We start from the raw sequence: 23817 nt of genomic DNA, 5'->3' as shown, positions 1-23817 counted from the left end.
TGGCAATGGCGCAGCTGGGAGGCAGAGACGCAAGGATGCGCATGTCACATGTCGCGGGCTTGCCACGCGGCTAGAAGCCCCCTTCTCCATCCCCTTCAAAGTGCCTCCTGCAGGAGGCACTAGAGACATGGGGGGGGGTGCGCATGCTTGTGCTGGAGCGGATGTCGAGGACAGAGAAGCGAAGAACAAGTGAATATGGCAGTGCGGGATGCGCGTTGGGGGGGGGGGTAACGCCCACCAGTCTCCCGACCCCATTCAGAAGGGCGCCTCCACAGTCGTCTTCACCCATCAGGGGACACGGGCACGCCCTTACTGCGAGCTAGGGTCGTGTGGCGCACTCGCCAGAGGTGCACGCGACTGTCGTGCCCGGCTGACACGAAGGTGACGTCCATCGGCTCAGCGGCGGTAGATTTTTCGCCCGATGGAATGCGCACCAGCAGGCTAATGAGCGATGTGTGTGGAGGACTCTCGGTGACCTGTTGCCGTGCCGCACCCGTCGCGTGATCCGCTGCGTTGTTCTCTGTCGAGCTATGTGCACCTGGTACCGAGGACCGCCCGCGGGTGGATGTCGCCACAACAGCATCGGCAGCTGCCGCCGCACGGCCGCGCTCGAAGAAGTCCAATGCCACTTGACGCACCGACTTGGCTACTAGAGCCCCATCGACGGCGGCCTGCGACTCGCCCACAATTCGCGCTGGCGGCTGCTGACCCTCAAGAGTGACGACGTGCTTGGCAGCAGCAGTAGCTCTCTGCGAAGGCAGATTGTGCCGGCCGCAAGCGGCCGCCGTCTTCTCTCTGTCGTTGGCAGCCACATGCGCTGTTTCACGGCGCAGCAGCTGCGCCGAGCCCTCCGTCCGTTGCGTCGCCGCGTGCTCCGGCATCAGCTTCCACGTTCGCTGCCTCTGGAATCCCGGCTGCGCTGACGCTGCAGTCGACTCGAAGGCGTGCAGACGTCCCTCGAATCCGACTGCCACGAGTACGTCTTCCGAAGCGAACTCGCATCGGAGCAGCGGCAGCTGACGAAGCCACGTCACTGTGTGCACTGCTTCACACTTGCCAGAGCCAGCACCGGAGCAGTCGTCATTGCTGCTGCGCTCCCCTCCCGCTGACGAGGATCGCACAGGACCCCAGTCCCACGTATGGAGACCGCTGTCATGACCCACCACTGCCAGCTGCTGCCCCGACGGGCTCCAGGCCACTCCGTGCACCCAGCAAGGTAGGAGGTGCGATAGGTACACGTGATGGAAAGGCTTCGCAGTTGCACCCGCGTTGCTGCCACTTGTACCTTGTCCAGAGCTGCCCAGCGCTCCATCCACGCTCTTGATGTGTGTAGAGAGGACTTGCACCGTGCCATCAAGGCGCGCTACAGCAAGTCTCGTGTTCTCGACAGGATGTGCCGCCAGTGCCGTGACCGAGCACGCGCGCGCCGACGATGGTGCCGCGGTCTCAACTGATGGGTCAAAAAACGTAGTGCGGCGATGATCGCTGAGGAGGCGGCAGATCCACCACTTATGCTGCGCGTCGTAGCGGCCAACGGCGACGGTGCCGCCAGAGGTGCCGATGTACAGTTTCGTCCCTTCCGCGCTCCACGCCACACAGGTCGGACACAGGCGCACCTCGGTGCTCAGTATGACCAGCTGCGGCACCGCACAAAACGGCACATCTGCTGCGACAGCCGCAGGAAGGTTCACGCTTCCACCCTCGACAGCAGCAGCACTGTTCGCTTCCTTTGCAGCAGCAGCACCCGCACGCGGCACCCAGACACAGGCGCCGCGGTCTGCGCTGGTAGAGAGGAGGGCGCCTGTGCGCTGGCACCATGCCAACGCGGTGATGGGCGCGTCGTGACTGCCGGTAAGCACCTGCAGCATCGTCCACTGCGCGAAGGGAGCGACAGCGGCGCCGGGGCCGCTCGAAGTGCTGGACGCGCAATGCGCCGGAGTGTTTGTGCTGGCGATGAAGATAGAGCACGCATCCTCACGTTCGCCATATCGTGGAAGAGCCTTCCCGCGACGCACCGCGTAGGCCGCCCGCGTACCGTCATGGCTGAAGGCAAGCGCGGCAAGCGGCGGCGGTGGTGGTGACGCGGGCACCAGTCGAGGCACCGTAGTCCCGCTGTCGCCATCCGAAGTGACACAGGTAACGCAGCACACCGACACCATGACCAGGGGTCGTGCGAGGGAGAGAGACAGAGGGACGCTTGTCGCAGAGAAAGGCCAAGAGAGGCGGTCTCCCTTCCTGTGCCCACGCCCATGCGCGTGCGCGTGCTTATGGTAGGTGTCATGCCCTCAAGCGAGGGCAGCGGTGACCGATGAGAAGGTTTGAGAAGTGGGATGGGTGAAGGGGGTGGGAAAGAGAACGACCGTCCGATGAGTAGGAGACACGATAGCATCATCACGTGCGCTCGTACATCCACCAACGACTCGGCAGTCCTATGAATGGAGGCGGCACTTGACAGGTCTCTCTGCACATGTGCCCGTGTGTAAGTGTCAAGCAGATGCACACTCGAAACGCGCCCTTCAACAGGATATGGCAGCAACACACACGCATACACACGCCAACATCCCTTGAGGAGAGGGCGGCATGGCCATCGCCTCCTCGCGCGCTCCCCCGCGTGCGACTGTCTTTCACCTCCTCCATCCTTGCTTATCGTTTCCTTAGCGCTGCTGCTTCACCTGCTGACATCGTCGTGGGGGTGTGCCAGTGTAGCATGTCGTGTGGGTAGGTGGGGAGGGGGGTGAGGGGAAGCGAAGAAAGATATCTGTAGTTCAGGCTAGTAAGCGATTCGCACACATCGGCTCGACCTCTGCGATGCACCTGACAGCGATAGCCACCCCAAAGGCCCACACTCCTCGCCTCTCTAGTTCGTGCACGAGAGTCTTGAGTGCCAACATCAGTCGTTCAAGAGTGACATGAGGAGGAATGCATCGAGCTTGTCGTCGGCGTCTGCGCTGGTGGGTGGGGCTGGCAGAGGCAGAGGAGGAAGTACAGACGACGTGGATGCTGTGGGTGCGTGCTGGCTGGATGGCAACTGCGGTGTCGCTTCTCCTTCGTCCATCGCAACACTCGATTCGACGCCCTTGCTGCTACTCGAGTTCTTCGCGCTGCGGCCGCTCGGTGCACCCCTGCGTTCTGGAGCAGACGCCAGCTGCAGGGTTTGCCGGTAGAGTAGCCCAGCAGCATCAGCGTCGTGCGCAGAGGCATACCACGCTGACCCGCAACTGTCGTCATCGAAGCCAGGCACTCTGCCAGCCGAGACGGTCGCATCCCTCGCCGCGCTGCCTTCCTTGCTTTTATCCTCTCCTCTGATGCGCGTCTCGCTCGTCGCACCTGCGGACTGGACCGGCGCGTGCTTCCTGCCGTCCCCTTCCTTCTTCGTCTCCCCCTCCTGCTGGGCGATGGCTAGCGTGGGTGGGGCCCAGTTCGGGTTAGTTCGCGGGTTGTGGTACGACACTCGGCTCAGTGCCGCCCTCAGCCCAGGCGCGCTCTCCGCTGACCTGACTCCCGCGGCGCTGCCTTTCGTTCGGCCTGCGTACGCTTGCCTCAGCGCCACCACGTACTTTCCGCACCCATTGTAGTCGGCAGACACTAGCACAACGGAGGCGTTGGCGTGCTGCGCGTACACGGTGCCACCGTCGCTGGAGCTGTCGTGCCGCGCGAGATGCAGCGCCGTGACGGCTGCACGCGCAAACAGGTCCGTCACCCCGACCCCGTATCGGCGTGTCTCGCGGCTCCAGCGCAGTTCCTCCTCTAGAGACACAAGGTGAATCACATCCTTGTACTGCTCCAGAAAGCGTGCGAGGCGACGCCGACGGTGCTCCACCACCGCGTCGAACTCTTGCCCGCCTGCCGTCTCCTGCCAAACGGCGTCATGCCGACCCGCCTGGGCACCTTTGGGCATGACGCCATCGACGCGCCGCCCACGACCACGCTGCAACGACACAAGAGCCGAGTAGGGAATCACCAGGACGGAGTAGTGCGAGATGAACGGCAGCACCCACTCATCCACCTTGGCGAGCACGTCGGCTGCCAGCACGGCAATGCAGAGGCGCTCCTTGTCAGGGATCTGCGTCGGCGATTGCGGCGGCATTCCAGTGAAGGCGTTCATGCGCTGCTGGGCTATGCGGATAAGCGGCATCAGATACGGCCTCAGGCGACTGTCCATGCCGAGGTCGACGCGCAGCCGCATGAGGGCTTGCTCCATCGCCCGCACGTAGAGCGGGTAGCGCTCTAGCAGTGCCGGCTCCAGTTCCGCTCCATCCGCTGACGTACTCATCGCCTGCCCGACGGCAATCTGTGCCACGCCGCCATCATCCCGACCAGGCGAGCGCACTGTCGCGTTTGCCATCTGTGCAAGCGCCCGCATTGCGTCTTCATGAATGTCGAAGAGTTGCAGCGCCGTGGAAACCCCTGCCGGCGACCTCGCCACCGCTTGCGCTACGTAGGCGTAGGTGTGCGGCGTTGGGGCGATGTGGTAACGCTCCGTCATGAGCTCAACAACTTCCTGCGCCTCCCGTGCTGTTACGGCGCCGGCGAGGACGGCGTGGAAGCTAGCGCGGGAGAGCGGGGCGCCGGCCTCCACCAGCACGTCGAGCGTCTTGCGCGCATCGGCGCCGTAGCCGGCAGACGTGTAGGACAGAAGCAGGTTTGTGTACACTTGTGGAGTAAAGCACGCCACGCCGCAGACCTGCCGCGCCTCGTGGTAGAAGGCGAAGGCGTGCGTCGGCTCACGAGTCGAGGCGCAGCAGGCGATCAGAGCTGCGTACGTGTCCGCTGTCGGCGTCAGCCCCCCGTCGCGGAGACGCCGATACATGAACAGGGCAATGACCATACGCTGTGGCTCCTCAATGGCGCGGCTCGCTGCATCGATGATGGCTGTGTACAGGGGCACGCTCACAGGCACGACCGCTGCCGCTTCGCTCTCGATAAGCAACGCTCGCAGCTCAGTGAAATCGGTAGTCGTGCGGCTGCTGTGTGCAAGAGCGACCAGCGCATCACTAAAGTCATTCGGCGTGGCCGAGAAGCGGCCGGCCTCGGCATGCTGCACAAAACGGCGGTAGAGGCTTAGAGCCGTGGCGAAGTCGCGATTCTGATCCTTGGCACAAGCCTGCATGGCCCACAGGTGGTCCTGCGCTGTGACAGGCTCGACGTACTGCTGCGCGGCCGCATCGACAAGTGCGACGGCGTCATCCATGCTGAAGCTGCCGTCATCCTCGTCTCCATCCCCGTCCTTGTCGCCATCGCCAGCGTGGTGCTGATTGCTGCCGCGCCGTGCAGAGATATGGCGTAGCTGCCGCTCCTGCAGTGAGAGGAGGTCGTCTAAGGCGGCCAGGGCTTGTAGACGAGACCCAGTTGCGGCGGCGAGCCTCAGAAGCCCGTGTAGTAGTGCAGAGTGAGTGGCAACCGGCATCGTCCACGCAGGCGCATACACACAGGCGTCCATCGCGTTCGCGAGCGCTTCCAGCTGGGCAAGCAGTTCCTCCAGAGCCGCGTGGCTAGCAATATCGCCTATTGTCTGGGCGGCGAGCACCGTATCCTGTGCCTCCGTCAATGCTAACTGGAGCACGTGCTGAACGTCGCGTGCTCTGCTCAGCGCATTTTGTGCACCTGACTGAGCGAGAGGGGTGGAGGCGGCAGGCGAAGAGGCCACAGAGGCTAAGCTTGAGGAGAGCTCGGCGTGGCGACAACTGTGGCTTGCAGACAACTGCAGCAGGTCTGTCAGCACCTTTAGCGGGGCTGGTGCGTAGGCGGTGCGCGTCAACTCTCGCAGGGAAAAGTAGGCGCCGCCCAGGAGTCGCGCCCGGTAGGCACGCACAGAGTAGGGGTGGACTGCTTCGGGCGACGACGGCGGCGTGGCAGCGCTCTGTCTTGCTGCTGTGCCACGATTGTGGCCCACGTTGCGGCGGGTGGCCTTTTCACTGGCCGGCGTAGCTGGCGCTGCTCTCGCGGCACCAGCGGATGCCTGGGCGGCGGCGGCGGCGGCTGCGTTTTCTGCTGGATTCCAGTCTCGCTGTGTGTGTGTAGATGAAAAACTCAGTGGCGTTACCGACGCCCTGGAAGAGAGGAGGCACCGTTGATGGAGAAGAGCGCCATGCCTGCCGCCACACCAACCTCGCAGTGCCACTGCAATCGACAGCAGATGCGGACAACGCAGCGGTTCTGTGAGGAAGTAGGGTAGAGCTGCCGCGGCAGCGACACACCGCGTGGCTGCAGACATGTCTATTATTTTTTCCGTTGACTCTCGCTGCTGCGGCTGCTGCCCTCGCCCATCGTACCCTTCACAGGATTTTGGGCAGGCAAAGGGAGAGGGGGGAGAGGAGAAAAAGAACGGTGATGCGAGGCGGATGTGGGGGTGTCGAAGGATGTGCTGTCTCGGCACGGGGAGGAGGGGGCACTGCGGAAGCCGATTGTGAGAGGCACCAAGCTAGTAACCCCTCTCCCCCCACTCCCACTCCCCACAACAAAACATAAGCTCATGAACCTCTTCACCCGCAACGTTCGGAGAAGACAGCAACCCTACTAGCCTCTGGTCGCGCGCGCGCGCGCTCTCCTGTGGTGGACGGATGGGCGCATCAGCGGACGTGCGACACAGATGTGTGTGTGTGTGTCTCACCGGTCTATCGACGTGCTTGTGCATACACAGGTCGACGCTTCCGTCCGCTGGTCTCTCTTTCTCTGTGCGTGTGTGTGCCTAGAGGTGCGTTTAGGTGCATACATGTACATGCATATATATACGTGTGGACACACACCCACACACACACACACACACAGAGGAAGACGGAGACCAAGTAAAGGAGCCGGGGCACAGATGGGTTGTTGTCGATGGGAAAGGGGTGTTAGCTCGCGGTGGTGTGGTGGGGAGGTGGAGCCGCGCACGGCGGTACCCGAGGGACGAGCGGAGACGGAAGGCTGAAGGCCAGAGAGAGAAAGAAAAGAGAAACCCTCCCTTCACACATACACATACACATACACATACGCATACACACATGCACGCCACTCTTGCTGCAAGAAGAGAAACCAAGACGAAACCCGTCAACTCGCACTGGCGTTAAGCGACCAAGAGATTCGCATCGATCTAAGTGGACAAGAGAAGCGATACACACCTACAATCAGGGGGAAGGGGAGAGGTTGGGTGGGAGAGGGGGAGGGCTGCCGTGTCACACACCTGCGCGCAACTGCCACCCGCACCACTGTGGTAGTCCACCTAGTGCCCTTAGCTCCATCTCTTTACACGAAGCGTCACTTGCCCTGTCGATCTCCCCCGCGTGTGCATATGGGTCAAGACACCGCTATACCACTTGCTTAAGCACTGGCAGGAGCACTCGCCTCCAGTTCTCCTCCCACGTTTGAGCGCGCAGTCGCGCCTCGCAGGCTCGCCGCTTCATCACCGACAGCGGCGTCGGCGGCGACCGCGACAGGCTACTGGCGCCGTCGCCGACGCTCTCACTGGTGGAGGGCAAGCCGATAAAGCTGGATAGCAAGAACTCAAGATCGGCGTCGTTGCAAAACGACCATCCTCGCTCGCATTCGTGCAGGGTCGGTTGTACTGCCTTCGCGTAGCCGCCGCTGACCCGTGGGGATCCCTGAGCACCCGCCGCACCGTTTCGCAGCCGCATCGCCTGCGTCGCCAGCACCCGCGTTACGCCGCCAATGAGCTCGCCAATGGCAGGGTACTGCATGACCATGATTGGAAGCCCTGCACCTAACATGTCCACTCCCTTCATGGGCAGGTCCAGCCCACTGGAGGAAAAGTGCAGGCAGAGGCCGACGTCGGCGGCGCCGAGCAGGAGGCTGTACTCCTGATAGGACTGCGCGTAGTAAGTGCTCACCACCACGTGCGACGACAGCTTGGCGACGCGCACGGCATCCTCGAAACGCTGCCGGGCATCTCCTTTCCCGGTGATCAGCACCCAGAGGTCCGCAGGTCCGCTGCTGGCGCTAAGGCTACCTTCCCCGTTGCTACTGCCGTAGCTGACTTCGTGCCGAAGGCGGTGGTCCAGCCGCTGGAGGGCTTGAATGAGCATCGAGTAGTCGTCGTCCTCTGTCCAGCTCGTCGACCCGACAACCATGATGCCTCGCCGTGAAACCGCCGCCATCGTCGCTGGCGCGGCTGCCGGGGTGGCGAGGGCGGAGGCGGCTACCGACTCTGCCGCGGCGTCCGCGTACACCCACGCTGGCGGCCCCGCGATGCCCCACCCCATCTCTTCTAGGTCCGCCTTGCTTACAAGGGCGTACGCGGCGCCGTTGCCGGCGTCCTTCGCGAGAGGAAAAGCGGATGCGAGAGGGGGAGACGGGTTGACGGCGCGGTGCCGCAGCAGCAGGCGCTCCAAGACATCCCGCACACACCGGCTGCGCTGCACAGGACGGAAAAAAGAGGGCGCCACGTCGTACAGCACTGTCACTGCGCTCGGCGACACCGCTGCTACTGACGGTGCACCCTCGGACTGCAAGCTTGCGGAGGCAGCTGCCGAGGCGCTACAGTGGGGCTGCACAGCTGCAGCCGTTGTGATGGCAGACTCAGACCTCAGCCACGGGTAGGCATGCTCCAGAGCGCGGCGCATCGCCTGACTCACTGTCACATTGACATGGCCGGCGCACATGTGCATCTCAAGCAGTTTGTACACCTTTACCGCCGCGGTGGGCCGCTGGTTCTGCGCCAGGATTGTGTGGCCAAAGTTGTGCCAGTCCACCACGATGGCGGGGTAGAATACCCACCTGCGCTTCCCCGAAAGCGAGGCATGCGCGAGTCCGTGCAAGATCGCTAAGGGGCGTCGTCGACCGTCGTCTGAGCGCTCCATGGCGTCGGTGAAGCGTAGCGACTGCAACTTACATTGCTGCCGGACGTCCCGCATCGCACTGGGGTTCATCCAGGCGGCCGGCACCACCACGCCGTAGTAGAGAAGCATGTTGTACACGAACGCCAAGGGGCACACGAGATACTTCACGAGGAGGACGAAGGGGACCGCCGGCGGCGTCTGGATGAGGATGAGGTCCGTGACTAGGAGTTGTCCATGCTCGTTGATTCGGGTGGCTGTGGCGCACATGGTTTGAAAGAAAAAGAGACCGGTGAGCGTCACGACGCGGTAGAGTGTGCACACAACCCAGTGCAAGTGGATCAAGGGGAACACCGTCTGCAACCACTCAGGAGGCGACGGGGGTGCTATCAAGTACTGCGTTGACACAATGCAGCCACAACCTGGTCGAGGCTCTGGCGATTCGAGTCGAGCTTGCACGTCGAACACTGCGTGCTCCATCCCTTTCGGCGTTGCCGGGCCATCCCAGCTGACGAAGCGCTCCGGTTGCGGCTCCCCACTCATGAGAAGGTCCTCGCTAAGCTGATTTCCGTAATCAAGCCCGACCAGCAGCACCTCGTCGAAGAGACCGCTGCGCGCCAGACTCGCCGCGTGGTACTGCATCCGCGGTGATCGCGCAAAGTCGCCGCCGACGAGAACAACGGCACGGCGCACCACAGCCCGTGTAGCAATGCGGAACGCCGCGGGGACAACCACCTGCCGCACACGCTGTTGGTGGCATGGGATTGTTCCTGCTGTTGGGGTGCCGGCAGCTCCTGCCGATGCCGCGCGGTGCTTCACCCCATGCCCCTCCTCGTTGCCGCTGCTGCTACCGAGTCCGTCCATGCACGCGTGCTCTGGCGAGGCACTGCTGCTACGTCGCCGAGAGGGGCGATCGGTTTCGGGGGTAGAGACGGGCGACGGTGACTGTACCACGGACGCAGTCGTCAAGACCGGACTGCTCGTGATAAGCCTTTCGATCGCGCGACGCGCGTTGGCACGTCTTCGCCGGCCACCGCCGACTCGCACCAGAACGGCTAAATCAAGCGAGAACCACAGCATGATGGCGCACGCCAGCGGGAAGCTGATGAGCCACACGAGGTCTTCATATTGAAACATTATGCAAATAGAAAGACCGAAGAAGCGGAGTCGAGAGCAACACGGACACACACAGGCACAGACAGGGGCGCTTCTAAAAGAGGCGGCAGCGGTAACGACGACGACGCTCTTTCCGTGCGTGGGTGTATTAGGGAAGGGAGAGTGAGGCGCACAACGCGCGAGCACGCGGCCACGAAATTCAAGGGTGAGAGGGAGAGAGAAAAGACCACGAGTGCAGCTGTTTTGATTTCCTTGTGTGTATGTTTCAGGTGAGATTAGAGTGAAGCAGGAAGAGTGCGTAGCCGAGTGAGACTTTGCGATTGGGTGCGAGAGTGTAATACGGCGGTGCAAGTGTGTGTGTGGGGTGGGGGGAGGCAGGCCAGAACCGCTAAGATTCGTGCGCCTTCTACGTGCACTCCTCCGCCCCACAGCAGGAGCCACAACAACCACAACAGCCACAGCACAGTGAGCAGAGGAAGCTAAGTGTATGTGTGTGTGTGTGTGTGTGCATGTGTGTGTGCTGTGAGGGAGGTGGGGGGGGGGAGGTGCAGTGTGCTCCCCTCCACATACACAGAAACTGCAGCGCAAACCAAGGGGAAGCAAAGACGGCAGCCGTCGGCGTCTTGTTCACGCTGCCTCCGACCTCCGCAGTGACGTGAACGCCGGCGCCCTGTCCTTTCCGCTTCCTCGACGCGTACACGGGCGTGCTTCTCACTTTCGTTGCTTCTTCTGTGCGCGTGCGCGTGTTCGAAAGGAAAGAGAGGCCGAGAACGTCAGCAAGTGAGGAAGCGAGAGGAAGCTGTTGGTTGACGACGCGAGAGCGCGATGCGGGCATCAGCACCTACCCACTCAGCTCCCACCCGACACACCGACATGCGAGGGACAGAGGCCGCTTTCTTGGAGAGGTGCGAGCATGTGGGTGTGGGTGGAAGTGGGAGAAGGGGTGGACGGCGTCCTTTTTCTCATGGGTTGCTTCGCTCACCGACGGCGGCAGAAAGACACAATGTCGATACATGAGTGTGAGAGGTGCGGATATAGTGATCCGAGGGGGTGGGGGCGAGTCTGAGGGCTGCATTCGGGGGCTTTTTTGAAGAAAAAAATGGATGCGGAGGAGGAGGAGCGGGCGGGGCGGCGATCAACGAGGACGCGAGGAGACACAGTTCACCGCGCACACACACACACACGCAAACGCACACCCATGCCAATCAACGCATATTCGGAAGGAAGGAGGAATGAAAGGAGAGGGGAGGAATACACGTAAGTCGCAGCACGTCAAGCATAAAGAACCACAAAGCAAGCAATTCACTGGAGGTGGAACAACGAGCGCAGCGGGCCCGTGCGTGTTGAAGCATGTGAGGTGGCCGTGGCAGTGAAGGACGCGGCAAAGGGGGACGGGATAGGGGGGGGGGGAGAGCACGCATCAAGGCAATCGTTACGGCCGTATGCACACACCTGTCGATGAATGTCTTTGCACCCTACCCCTCTCCTCTTCCTCGTTGCATCTATCCACGACCACTACAGATAGCGCACCCTCCGCATCGGCATCGCCGCAACAAAGACCACCAGCAGTAGCCCCCCACTCCACCCATACAGAAACGCACGCAACACAGACGCCGAGGTGCACCGGCACCTAGCCTCGCCAACCAGGCTCACCCCCAACACTCGACAACCACGAGGAAAACGCATCAACAATAGCAGTGACCCTTCCGCAAGGCTAAGCCACGAAGAAAGCAAAAACACGTTCGCGCCACTCGCTCACTCATCGCTCCGTCTTTTTATTCGTGTCTCGCCTCCTACCCCCGCCTCGTCTTCTGCCGCTTGGGCAACGTCGTTTCGCTCGCGTCGCCTTTTACGAGCGGAGCGGCACAGTTCGAGCTGTTGGTGGTGCTGGCGATGCAAAGAGCCGTGCAGGAGAGGAGGGGGCAGGGGCGAAGGAGGAGTGGTGAGAGGGGCAAACTCAGAAAGGAAACGGGCACGGCGGCTCGAAGGAGAAAGTAAAGGAAGGTGGTCGTGGCTGGGGGGGGGGCAACAAGCATACATAGCAAGGAGAGAGATACCGAGGGAGTGAGGGCGGCGAGCGAGACGAAAACAGCGCCTCCTCTCCTCCCTTTCCCTCCCCCAACCAAAAAAAAGTGACCACACCCACGCGGTGCTGGAAAGGATAGGTTCGGCATCCACGCCGTCCGAGACTACCGGAAAAGCTGCCGCGCAGGCAGACAGAAACGTGTAAAGGGGCTGCAGGAGAGGGGAAGGGACAGCCTTTCACGCACGCTCAGCTGCCCCACACGTGCAGCAGGGGTGTCCGTGCGCCACGACCCCTCTCCGTCTCTTTGTCTGCTCGTGAGTCTTAGCAGCTGCAGGCGGAGGAACTGGGTGCCTGCTCCTGCTGGGCTTGGCTCAGGTTCACCGTCTGCGGCATCGGTGTCGCCTCCTCAACCGTTGCCTTCCTGGCCAGCGCCAGCTGTACCACAGCAATGAAGGCTTCCTCGACGCCGGCGTTATCCTTCGCGGAAGTCTCGAAGTACTTCATCTCTGGCGCCGCACTATCACCCGCGCCGGCACCTGCGCCGTTGTTCACATTAGCGGCCTCCGCGTTCTGCTTCGCGCACCACGCTTGCACTGTCTTACTGGCCACCTGGCGCCGATCCTCCAGGTCCGTCTTGTTGCCCACCAGCACGCTGTCACGGCGGCCCGCCTGGATGCTGAACTCCTCCAGCCACGAGCCAACATGCGCAAAAGACTCCTGCTGCGTCACGTCAAAGACAAGGATGCAAGCGTCTGCACCACGGTAGAAGGCGGAGCCGAGCGACTGGAACCGCTCCTGCCCGGCTGTGTCCCAGATCTGCAGCGTTACCACGCGCCCGTTCACCTCCACGTCCTTCGAAAGGAAGTCAGCGCCGATGGTTGCCTTGTAGCGGTTGTCAAATATGTGGTTCACGTACTGATGCATGAGCGACGTCTTGCCGACGCCGCTGTCGCCCAGGATGATGATCTTCAGCAACTGCCGCTTCATCGACATGGTGGCGCGCTCTCCTTCTCTCTGTGCGTGTGTTGGGGTGGATGCGCTTGCTTGTGGTTGAGGATTCTTGCACTGAGGCTCACAGCTGGGGCGTTCAAAGGCAGAGCAAGGGCGCGAAGCAGCAAGAGAATAAGCGGCTGTATGTTTGCGTATAACTTCTACAACGCAGGCTCGATGCAAGCGCACAGAGGGGAGGATGTGGGTGAGAGGGAGATCCGGTACAAGGGGGAGAGCGTCAAAACATGAAGCGACGCCACAGCAATAAAGGTAAGACGAGCAGCGCGGCTCTTGCGCATTCACGAGGGGGAGGCGGAGGCTGCGTGAGGACGGCACCGCAACGTCTGCTTGTGTCGGTAGCCGCTGCCCTCTTCTTACGTCGCCTTCTTTTCGTGTGAGAGGTGCCCGCGCATGTGTTAGAGTTATTCGCCCGTGTGCGACATCGCATACCGACTCAGGCAATACTGACGTGATCACACATGCACACGCACGCGCGCACAATGAGCTTTTAGTTGAGCGCAACTCTACTCGTCGTGCGACAGCTGTTTCTAGGCAGACAGCACATCCACCCGCTCCATTATGATGGGCGAGAGCGGCTTGTCCTCATCGTCGCGTGCTGCCATGCTCATGGCGCGCACCACGTCAAGCCCCTCGACGGCGTACCCGAAGACGGTGTGGTGCCCGTCCAACCACGGCATCGCCTCGCCGCCGGGCACGGTGAAGAAGAACTGCGACCCGTTCGTGTTGGGCCCCGCGTTCGCCATGCACAGCCAGCAGCACAGCGGGTTGGCCGTGTGGGAGAAGAAAGGAAAGAGTGTCAGCCCTTCGTCGCTGAACGGCGCCCCGTCAGCGAAGGCGCTCTCGCCGCCGGTCCCGTCACCTCGCGGGCATCCGCCTTGCACAATCGCGGCTGGAATGACCCGGTGGAAGGTGAGCCGGTCGTAGTAGTGGCGTCGTGCCAGGCGCACAAAGTTGTCGGTCGCCAGCGGCGCAATGCTGGGGAGCAGGTGCACCCGGATGGAGCCGTAGCCACGCACGTGCACGAGCGCCACCGGCGGCGAAGATGCACTGAGGGGCGGGGTTAGGTCCTTTAGCAGGGCGCGCACCGCGGCTTCTTCGTCCGTTACGGTTGCGGCCCTTCGCGCGGCATCGACTCTCACCGAGGTCGTTGCAGCCGCTTCTGTAGTCTTCCCCGGTGGCACCCCACCACCGCTGGTGCTGCCGGCCACATCCGCAGTAGTGCTTGGGCTCGTGGAGGCTGCTTCGCCCGCACCCCCAAGTGCCACCGCGGCGCTAGAGCTCTGCGGGGCCACAGTGGCCAGCAGGAGTGTTCCGCATGCGTCGTCACGTCCATGGTGTAGCTCGCGCAGCGCATCGACGAAGCTTTTCTGTCGCAGCTGCTCCTGAAGACGTCGCCCCTCCTCAGTGAGCTCCTCCTCGGTCTGCGGCGGCGCGGTCTCGGAAAGCACGCGCCCCAGGGCGGCACTGCCCCACGGCAGCTCGCTAGAGTACACCAGCAGCGCCGCTGCGGACACGTCCGCGCTGGAAGAGAGCAGCAGCACCTCCCCTGATGCCGCCCCGCCGGTGGTGACATGAGCCCTGGGGGTCGCGAAGAGATGTTTGCGCGCGTCCGCCCCTAACGCAGCCCCGACAGGGGAGGCGGCAACTAAGTTCTTCAAATCCTGCGACGCGGTCACGGCGCGGCGAAGAAGCATTAGCGGGGCGCGACAGAGCGCCAGGCCTGGGTGCACCCCAGCCGTCGCCGTCGCCGTCGCGCAGCCGTGAGCCTCATGGCGAGCTTGGCTCTCTTCGTTGACTGTGAGGGCGTACTCGTTGGGAGACAGGAGGCGCAGCACTCCCCATGTAGGCTGCGAGGTTGCCAGACCACTATAGCACCGGTCTTTCCTGACATCACCGACGTCGTGGTGTGATGCATGCCGTGGATGCTCTGCACCCCGCCTGATGATCGCCTCCCACTCACCCGGCTCGTGTGACAGCCGCCTCACTGTGGCCGACGACTGCGCGGCGCTCGGCGACGACGCGGCTGCCGCCTCGAGGGTCACCTCATACACATGCACCACGCGTCCAGCAACTTCCGCCGGGGCCACCTCCGCCGCCTCGCGCGACACAGCGGCAACGCCAAGCAGTTGCTCTAGCGGCAACTCAGGCACCAGGACGTAGAACTGGTTGTTCGCAGCTGCGGACGGCTCCACGTGTAGGCGCAGTGCCAGAGCGCGGCCGCGGAGCTGAACGTAGTCCGCCCATGCCGTGGCCCCAAACACAATGTCCTCGCTAGTTGCAAAGACGCCGAGGGGTTCGGTGTGCCGGCCGATGCACACGCCAGCCGTGAAGTCCAACAGATGCATGCATGACTCGACGGTTACCTCATAGCGCCGCTCCGTAGACGGGATCCGTGAGGCGGGCTGCGACGACGCCGCTGCAACTCGGAGAAACCGGAAGCTCCACACCAACACGTGCCGACCGTCGGGTGTGAGTTGCACCGCTGCCGGCAGCACCTGCACATCGGCAGCGGCGACGGCGTCGGCCGCCTTGCCTGCGGCTGTTTCGTTCTCGTCCTCTTTACGCGCCTTGAGCGCTTGCTGAGCATCCCGTATGAGGCTGAAGAAGCCTGTCCGCTGCCGGCGGTCAAAACATATCCACCGCCGCCACACGCGTGCCTCGCGTGACGTGGGCGGCACCGCCGCAAGACCCGCCATCACTTTCAGGGTCCGCCTTCCCAACGCAGTCGAGGGGAATGTCGCCGCCGTCGTCGCTGCCTCGGCGGCCGCCTCGATGGTGCAGTAGTCAACAACACCAGCAGAGTCCACCACGACGCAGGCAGAGGTGCCGGTCCGCTCCAGCTCCCATCCCTGCTGCGCGCACGCCACGATCGCGTTTGCTACGCTGAGCCGGGCCGGCACGTAGCTGCGAGCGGCACCCGCCGTATGATCGGAACGACTGCCCGCCGACATGGCGGAGGCGAAGCAAGGGCACAGAACGACGCCGTTACCATCGCCCGTCGCACCAGGCGTCGCCGGCGACGGCGGCAGCGTTACGAAGAAGGCGATGTGAGGCGTGTACTGATGCGTAAGGAAGGCTGGTCGCCGAGTGTAGGCGAGAGAGGTGCGAGGGGTCCAACGCGCGCCTTCGTCGTTCCTGCGCTGCGCCGTGTCCGCTACAGTGGCTGCAGCACTGGCGACTCGCTGCACCGGGGCCTGAAAGGTGAAGGAGTCGCGTTCCTCCACGGTGAGGGTGATAGGGTTGACCTGACGCATATGCACCCGCACTGTGCTCAGCGGCGCCTGGACTGCGGGCGCAGATGAGGACGATCCGTTATCATTCGATTCCATGCGACGCACGTTGCCGTGGTCGACCTCCACCTCTTCTTCCTCCGTGCACACAAACACCAGCATCTGCAGGGCCGTGTAGGCATGCGCCCAGTAGTGACACGTGCGGCGCTCGTGGCCAGCGGCGGCGACACTGCGAGCTGGCAGAAATACCTTGTCCAGCTCCGCAATGAAGAAGAGACCGCTCGGCAGCTTGCGCCAGACGCGCACAACACCCGCTGCATCGATGGTGGCAACCAGCGCACCGAGCGAGTCGAGATGGACGCACATATCATGCACCGTCTGAGCCGCGACGGGAGGCACTGTGTGCGCAGGAGCTGACGCCGCTGCGGCAAAGGCGTCATGCGCGTTTTGCAGTGACGTATGCAGAAAACTGCGTTCGTACAGGGGCGCGCACGGCAGCTGCTGACGCCGATAGCGTTCCCATGCCACTTCAGGTGTCTCCGCTGCTCTCTGCGCCGCGTTGCCCACAAGTGCCGCCGACGGTGATGACGGAGACGGAGGTGCAGCAGCGCTGCTGCTCGCTTTTGGCGTGAGGTGCGCCCCACTCTCGTCTTTCCTCTCCCTCTTTAGCGCTGGTGAAGAGGTGTCTGTGCCGATTGGTGTCGGTGTGGACGCCGCGGCAGCGTTCACGGCAGAGGCAGCGATAACAGCCGAGGGGATGACCGGGCTGAAGTCATCATCCTCCTCGTCGCTGCTCCCATAAGATGCCATGACAGCAGCGAAATATCACACACACACATACACACACAAAGCGGTGCACTCGCGGAGATGATGTCATCAGATGCCGCCGGGGCGAGAGGGGTCCACAGGGATAGGGATGGAGATGTCGAGAAAGGGAGAGGAGACGGAGGAGCAGGATCGAGTGGGAGAGGCACCACAACGAGCATGATGGGCTTCCCGCAACGCGAGGGACGCATCCGAGCGAGGAAGAACCAGTGAAAGGGGAAGCGACAGGACGGCCGCTGAACCTCATGCAGGCTTCTCGCCCTTCTTGGCGTCGTCGACGATGCCACATACCGTTCCGCCTTCTGGCCACACCAGAGCAGACAAGCAGGGGGCAGCGCTAGCACCACGTGCTCGCATAGGAAAAGTGCTGCGGCGTTTTCTGTTTGCCCCGCGTTGTAAGTGTTATATGATAACATGAAAAACGGAGACCGACCCATCCACACAGGCACGCACATGTACGGCTACTGAGCAACAGTGAGAGCCCCTACAACACCACAAGGCATGCTCCTCCCCCTTCCGGAAGCCAGTGGTGGTGCGCACGCCCCCTCCCCTCCGCCATCCAACACCTACAACCCCACCGACATTGTTGACATCCAGCCCATCGTCTCCCCACCACCTTTCAGTGGTGTGTGCGCTGCAGTGCCTGCACCCGGTTGCGTTTGCGTGCGTGCGCGGGCGACGATGCGCACCGCCAAGGCAACAAAGTGTGGAGAGGTGATGCATCGCTGGCCCATCTGCGTCGAGGCAACTCACCTGCGTACACAGACAACGGAGCAACAGGCTGGAGAGTAAAGATTCGCGAGTGATGGTCGAGGCACAGCCCGGAAAGGGAAGGGGGAGGGGCCTAGGTGAGAGACAGAAGAGCGACGCACGCACTCACGCGCAGTCATGCGTCTGCCTAGCGCATGCCGAGTCGGAGAGGCAAACAAACACCACCACCACGGTGCAGGGAGCACACAAGGACACCGCCCACCAACCCCCTCCTTCCGTCCGCGCCCCTTGCCACCATACACCTTCCCCCCTTCTCCAACGGCGACGATACCCTCTCTCCAGCACGTTCATGTGACCTTTGCGAAGGAGTGTTAGAGTGCAGGAATGGTGGTCTGCGGAATAGGAAGCAAGTCCCTACAACTGTGACACCGCTACAGGCTGCACAAACCACGTTGTGTAGTGCGCGTACTTCTTCAGCTTCAACTTCTCCAGCCCCGGAACTACACGACGGAAGAGGAGGCGATCGAGCCGGCTGCGAGGTGTCCAGTTTGGCCGCTCCTCGACAACCTGCAGCTTCTTCACGGATGTGCCGGAGAGCAGCTGATTCACACTAAACACCAGCTCTACTGCCGGAACACCTTCGCCGCCAGCGGCCCGCATGCTTGTGCTGCTCCCGCCCTCTCTGATACGTGCGGCTTTCTCGCTCGCCTTGCGCCCCCGTTCCTCGCGCTTGCAAGCACGACCTGTGGTGCTAGCCGCCGCCGTCAGTGCCCTTCTAGTGCTGCTGCTCCTGCTACTGACCGACTGGCGATGCCGGCTGTGTGTGTGACCGCTGCCGGCGCTGCCGGTGCTGCTAAAGCGATTATCATTGTCGTCGCTGTCTGTTGCCTCCGCCTCCTCGTCGTCCTCACCAAAGGAGAGCGCAGGTGGGGCCTGCTCGAAGACGAGCTCTAGCGTCGCGAGCGACTTCGCCGCAGACGACCAGGGCGCGGCCGGGATCACGGCGCCGGGCATCAAGTCATCTTCAGAGACTCCTTCCGATGTCCCCGAAGTGGCAGTGCCGTCGCTGGACAGGGTGCACATCTCCTCGGACACTGCGCCGATGTCCCACACGCACTTTCGTGGCTGGTGGAGCAGTTGGGTGACGCTGCCAACGCCGCCGGTGTGGCTGTGGTGAAGACGGCAGTGGCGGCTCGGCAGTCGGATGAGGACTCGCGCGCCAAAGACGGGGCGAACGAACTCCAATTCCACTGTCAGCCGTTGGCAGTAGGCCGTTTCGCCATCCGACTCGAAAATGCAACGTCGCACGACGATGTTTCCGAGACCAGTGTCGCCAGACGGCAGCGGTGAGCTCACCATCGAGGAAGGCGGTGACAGGGAGGAGGGGACGCCTCTGGAGCGCACTGGCGTGCTGCCGGCGCCCTCGGCCGTGCCGATGGACGCGACACACGTAAAGCGGCACAACACACTGTCCCCGACGCACGCCGGGGTGAAGGCAAGCGCGCCGGTGGCGTCTGCCTCGTACGCATCCACAATGGGGTCCACGGCTGTGATGACGAGCGACGGCCCGTGCCGCTGACTGCCGCCGCTGCCGTGGTTGTTCGAGGACGCTGAAAGGCCGTAGTTGCTGCTAAGGTGCGTGAAAAGGGAGTCGTCTGATGGCGCGTTGCTTGCCTGCAGAGAGAGCACGCGATGCCGCGAGCTGCGCGGACTCGTCGGGGCGCGCTCGGTGTCGAACAAGGAGCTGCGCACGTGACCGGCCAATTTGAGCAGAAAGCGGTAGCTATTCATGACACACGTCTCCATCTCTACTGTCCCCTCGATGTTGACGCTAAGGTTCGCGTTGCTCCGCGGTGACGGTTTCCGGTCGCGCTGCACTGCCGCGGGAGGCAGTTGAACCACCTCGGTTATGTAGATGGTAATGTCATTCTTGAAGTAGAGCTGCACTCCGCGATAGGCGAGGAAGCCGACGGCCACGGCTCCACAGACCTTGGCCACTAGTGACAGTGGCCGCTGCATGGAGGCGGGCGAGGGAGGAAAGAAGGGCAGCCACACACGCGCGCACGTGAGGAAGGATAGCAGAGCACCGAAGAGGTTTCTGGTGGAAAGAAACAAGGAAAGCAAAGAGAGGCCTGACTGCGTGTGCGTGAATGGGCGGCAGCCGTTGATAGGCAGCGCGTCTGACCGCAGCGCTCGTTGGTGATTCGCTTTTATCGTTGCTACGCTACACGTTTGGGCTGCAGGCATCACACAAGCCGCTGAGTGCTTCTCGTGCAGCTGGCACCGCGCCGTTATAGGATGCACGTAAATGCTGCGATGCGGTACCGTGCACAGCACCCGCAGGGACGTGTGGCGCGCGAGAGGAGAGGCGGTCGTCGTAGGCCAGTGGCGCCGAAGATGCGCAAAGACTTGCTAAGCGTGTGTGCACCCGTGTAAAGAGAGAGGGGCGGGGGATGAGAAGGGAATGAGGCACATGTGAGCAGGACATACAAAACATGCCGTTACATCGACGTGGCCAACGGAGAGACCGAAGACGAGACGGAGAGCCCCTCACGTCCCCTGCCCTTCCCCACTCGCCCTGACCACATCTGGCGCTGCCTGACGACGACGGTGATGCCGCATGGGGCCGTCGGTGCCCGGGACTGTGTCTCCCTTATTCGTTCTTCTCTTTTCAGCCCTTTCGCATGCCACGCGCCCTCATCAAGCGCACACGCACGCGCACGTCATAGCCGCGACGTCGCCACGACTGCGCCGGCCGTCGTTGAGGGGGCCGCACCGATGCAGTCCTCCTCACCGCGCAGAATTTGGGTCGCGTGCGCACCAGCGCATTGCTTGCCGCCCCCACCGCTGCCCGTCGGCTCCGCCTCAGAGCGGCGCACTCCAGAGAGCCGCGCAGCCCCCATCGCGAGCGCGCCGGTGACAGCCTGCCACCCGGACCTGAGCCGCGACTCAAGACTCACACCGCCGTCCTGGCTGGAGGCAGAGGCCACAGCGGACGCACCCTCGACAATGGCTGGCAGCATCGAGGCGCCGGGGTCTGCTGTGGTCATGATCGCGTTTGCCGGGGCAGGGGACAGCGCGGCTTGAAACCTCCCTCGTGCGCGCACAGTGCCGTGTGTCGATGGCTTCTTCGCCGCGTCCTCGGACAGGAACGAGAAGCCGCCATAGTGATGGGGGTTGCCGTCCAACATGAAGTACGGGAATCCGGGCACTTGCTCTTGACACAGGGCCCACGTCAGCGCAAACACATGACCAAGGACAAGAAACGGCACCCCGCTCACACTGCTCGTGCTTCCCGCAACCCCAGAGTCCGGGTTCAAGTCATCCGTGCGCAAGGACAACATGCGAGCGAGCATAAGCTGCTCGACTGCCTCGGCCGCTTCCTTTGTGATACTCGACCCGCTGATGACGTAGTAGCCGGCCCGACACGGCTGCTGCTGCTGCTGCTGCTGTTGCGGTGAGTCCGTGGTGGTCATCTCAACCGTTTCGCTGGATCCACTGCCACCGCTGGCGCTTCGGCTGCGGCCGACCTTCGCCTCGCTTTCGTCGTTGATGAACAGGCGCACCGGCTGCGCATGCTGCTCCTGCCGAATGGCCCCATTCGCTTCACGGCGCAGGAGCCGGTTGATTGTGTTGTTGTACTCCGCCGGGACGCCGGAGAGGTACAGCGGCAGCGCCCATGGCGCGTAGGAGGCAGTGATACTGCCCGTCGGCGGTCGCTCTGGGGATGGCCACTGTGCTTGCACTGTGTCGTGCAGAGTCGCCACGGGCGCGTGAGGCACTCGCAGGAACGGGAACACGTCAGCGCAGAAGGGGTGTGTGCACAGTGCGTAGCCGCAGCTGGACACGTATGTGTCCGCCGCACTGACGACCTTTGCATCCGGCGCGTAGGCGTGTCGGAGGCAGTCGACAACCGCGGAGGAGGCCAGCAGCGGGGAGAGGACACTTTGGGCCTGATGAACGCGGCGGGACAGCACACGATCCATCGTCCATCGCTCATAGGTGTGCAGGTGCGCCGCGACGGCACGGAGAAGAAGACGACGCTCCGCTGCAGCGGCGGAAGAGCTCAAACGGCGTAGTCGCTGCGGCTGCGCAGCCTGATGCACCAGGAGAGCCAGTATCGGTGTCCGCACGTGGCGCGTGATGTGCTGCAGCTCGTCCAACCAGGCGCACCGCTGGACCAGGCGCGACGCCGGCGACAGCGCTGCAGCGCTCACCGGGTCAGAGGGCACCCCCATCCAATGCGGGTAGTCGGCAAGAAACGTGTCCGTCAGTAACACGAACGCCGCTTCCGGTGTGGTGACGGCCGTAGCCACTGTCGGTGGCGACGCCCCTGCGGCAGCACCGCTGGGCTGCATCAGCGATACAGTGAACGGGTAGCACGCATCCGCCATGGTGTAGGACAGGTACGGGTTGGTGGTGGGCGGTGAAGTGGGGCGGCTGTCGGCGGCCTCGCCGCGCCTTACACCGCGCGTTGACGAGGCACGCGTGGATGCGCCAGTCGTGTGCGCCCCGAGGGCCTTGGACAACGGCTCAACAATGAACTCGCACGGCAGTCGATAGGCGCGGCAGATCCAGAGAAGAGCAAGAGCAGCCGGGTCTCCCTGCAACGCGCGTACCTGAAGCATCACTGTGGACGACGACGACGACGGAGCGGTGGCGGCGCCGGTGCTGTGCGCTGCAGCAGTGCAGGCCGATGGGGCCACCAGTAGACAAGGAGGCATGGCGCGGCTGCGACGGGCAAGCCCGTGGGCAGTGCTTAGGGCGGCCTCAACGAGGGGCAGCAGCGTCGGATGCGGGTGCTTCTTTATAAAGCCGAGAAACTCGGCACAGAAGCACTCGGCGGAGACGTCGGCCGACATGCGGCCGCGCAGCGCCACCCACGCCGAGTATCGGGCACGTCCGGCAACGTCGAACCACCGCAGCGGTGCCGGCGGCCGCGAGGTGGACGAAGACCTCCCACTGAAGGACGCGGGCGGCGTCTTCTTCACTGCCGTTGCGCGCGAGGTAGGGTGCGCCGTACTATCTGCGCTACCGGGGGCGGCGGAGGATGAGGATGTTTCCCGCGACGAAGTTTGGGCTGTTGACTCGCTCTCTACGTCCACGGTGCCGGCTGCTGTTGCTCCGCTGGCAGCATCGGCGGCTCCTCCAGACGCAGCCGACGTCACTGGGGCATCGCCATAGAGCGCTTGCAGCCGCAGTGCTTCCAGTCGACGCCGCTCCGTCTGCTGCATCTTCGCCCACACGTGCTTGCGGAAGGATGGCGCGTGCATCATGTCTGCAAACGTCGTGACGAGGTAGTCGCCCGCCGTGGGCAACGGCTGCGACACCCGCGGCATCGTTGCTCTTGTGTGACTGAGTGCAGGGCGGTGGAGAGTCGGAAGAGAGAGGAGATCACGGCCAACGAGCGCGCACACGTGCCTGAAGCTGGATGTTCTTCGCTCCGCTTTTTCAGGCTTCAGTTGAGGTGCCTCGGCTCAATACGCAAGCGGATAAGGAAAGAAAAACTCGGGCTTTCGGCCTGTGAGTGCCGTTCTCACCGATGCACACATGCACAGGTGTGTGTGAGTCTGTGTGCGCGTGTGCTCGTCCCAATTTCGTTTACGTGATTGGGGATAAAGCGGTGTGGGCTTGGAATCCGTGAAGATGACGCACTTGCCGTGTCCGCGCTGATCCGTTTTGATGGGGAGTGGCGCAGCTGTAGGATGAGGTGCTAAGCAGATCAGGGTGGTGTAAGGAGAGGGAGGGATGAAGGGCGAGGAGAGTGTTCGGGGAGGATGGGAGTATGTGTGTGTGTGTACTGTTGGGGGGCAGGAGAGAACGGGCGCACGAGTCACGGCGGTGCCGCCCCTGCAGAAAGAGCGAGTGGGACGATAGGACGGGCGGCATTGGGGAGCACGGTGCTCTTCTCTGCGCACAGCCAGAGAGATGCGAGTACGTCTGCCGTCTCTTTGGGGAGGAGGGCTTGTTTTCGTTGGTCTTTGCGTTGTCCCGTGCCCGCAGATGCACGCGGACGCACACAACGGCCTGTGCGCGTCCGCGCATGTGCGTGGCAGCGAGCGGCTCGCAGAATATGAAGAGATAGATAGAAACGGGGAAAGTGGAGGGGGGGGCGAAAGACAACACA

At 62.9% G+C, this 23817-nt stretch overlaps 7 protein-coding genes across 7 annotated transcripts; all 7 read right to left on the bottom strand.

Moving 5' to 3' along the window:
- Window positions 1–281: 281 nt before the first annotated feature.
- On the bottom strand, window positions 282–2159 carry LDBPK_180920 (ARP2/3 complex subunit, putative; the record flags this gene model as incomplete). The annotated part of the gene is made up of 1 exon (XM_003860057.1): window positions 282–2159. One exon carries the CDS (start codon window positions 2157–2159, stop codon window positions 282–284), a length of 1878 nt encoding a protein of 625 aa, XP_003860105.1.
- A 731-nt stretch (window positions 2160–2890) lies between these two features.
- LDBPK_180910 (hypothetical protein, conserved) lies at window positions 2891–6214 on the bottom strand (the record flags this gene model as incomplete). Its single annotated transcript, XM_003860056.1, has 1 exon — window positions 2891–6214. One exon carries the CDS (start codon window positions 6212–6214, stop codon window positions 2891–2893), a length of 3324 nt encoding a protein of 1107 aa, XP_003860104.1.
- Window positions 6215–7286: 1072 nt separating this feature from the next.
- On the bottom strand, window positions 7287–9908 carry LDBPK_180900 (glycosyltransferase, putative; the record flags this gene model as incomplete). The annotated part of the gene is made up of 1 exon (XM_003860055.1): window positions 7287–9908. One exon carries the CDS (start codon window positions 9906–9908, stop codon window positions 7287–7289), a length of 2622 nt encoding a protein of 873 aa, XP_003860103.1.
- A 2326-nt stretch (window positions 9909–12234) lies between these two features.
- LDBPK_180890 (rab7 GTP binding protein, putative) lies at window positions 12235–12906 on the bottom strand (the record flags this gene model as incomplete). The annotated part of the gene is made up of 1 exon (XM_003860054.1): window positions 12235–12906. One exon carries the CDS (start codon window positions 12904–12906, stop codon window positions 12235–12237), a length of 672 nt encoding a protein of 223 aa, XP_003860102.1.
- A 545-nt stretch (window positions 12907–13451) lies between these two features.
- Window positions 13452–16520, bottom strand: LDBPK_180880 (hypothetical protein, conserved; the record flags this gene model as incomplete). The annotated part of the gene is made up of 1 exon (XM_003860053.1): window positions 13452–16520. One exon carries the CDS (start codon window positions 16518–16520, stop codon window positions 13452–13454), a length of 3069 nt encoding a protein of 1022 aa, XP_003860101.1.
- A 1584-nt stretch (window positions 16521–18104) lies between these two features.
- Window positions 18105–19709, bottom strand: LDBPK_180870 (hypothetical protein, conserved; the record flags this gene model as incomplete). The annotated part of the gene is made up of 1 exon (XM_003860052.1): window positions 18105–19709. One exon carries the CDS (start codon window positions 19707–19709, stop codon window positions 18105–18107), a length of 1605 nt encoding a protein of 534 aa, XP_003860100.1.
- Window positions 19710–20413: 704 nt separating this feature from the next.
- Window positions 20414–23029, bottom strand: LDBPK_180860 (hypothetical protein, conserved; the record flags this gene model as incomplete). The annotated part of the gene is made up of 1 exon (XM_003860051.1): window positions 20414–23029. The coding sequence occupies one exon, from the start codon at window positions 23027–23029 to the stop codon at window positions 20414–20416; it is 2616 nt and encodes an 871-aa protein (XP_003860099.1).
- Between the last annotated feature and the right edge of the window lie 788 nt (window positions 23030–23817).

The sequence above is a fragment of the Leishmania donovani genome, chromosome 18 (assembly GCF_000227135.1).
Source record: "Leishmania donovani BPK282A1 complete genome, chromosome 18".
Classification (NCBI taxonomy): Eukaryota; Euglenozoa; class Kinetoplastea; order Trypanosomatida; family Trypanosomatidae; genus Leishmania; species Leishmania donovani.
The sequence above is the reverse complement of the archived record's forward strand: the minus strand, read 5'-3'. Positions and strand labels throughout refer to the sequence as shown.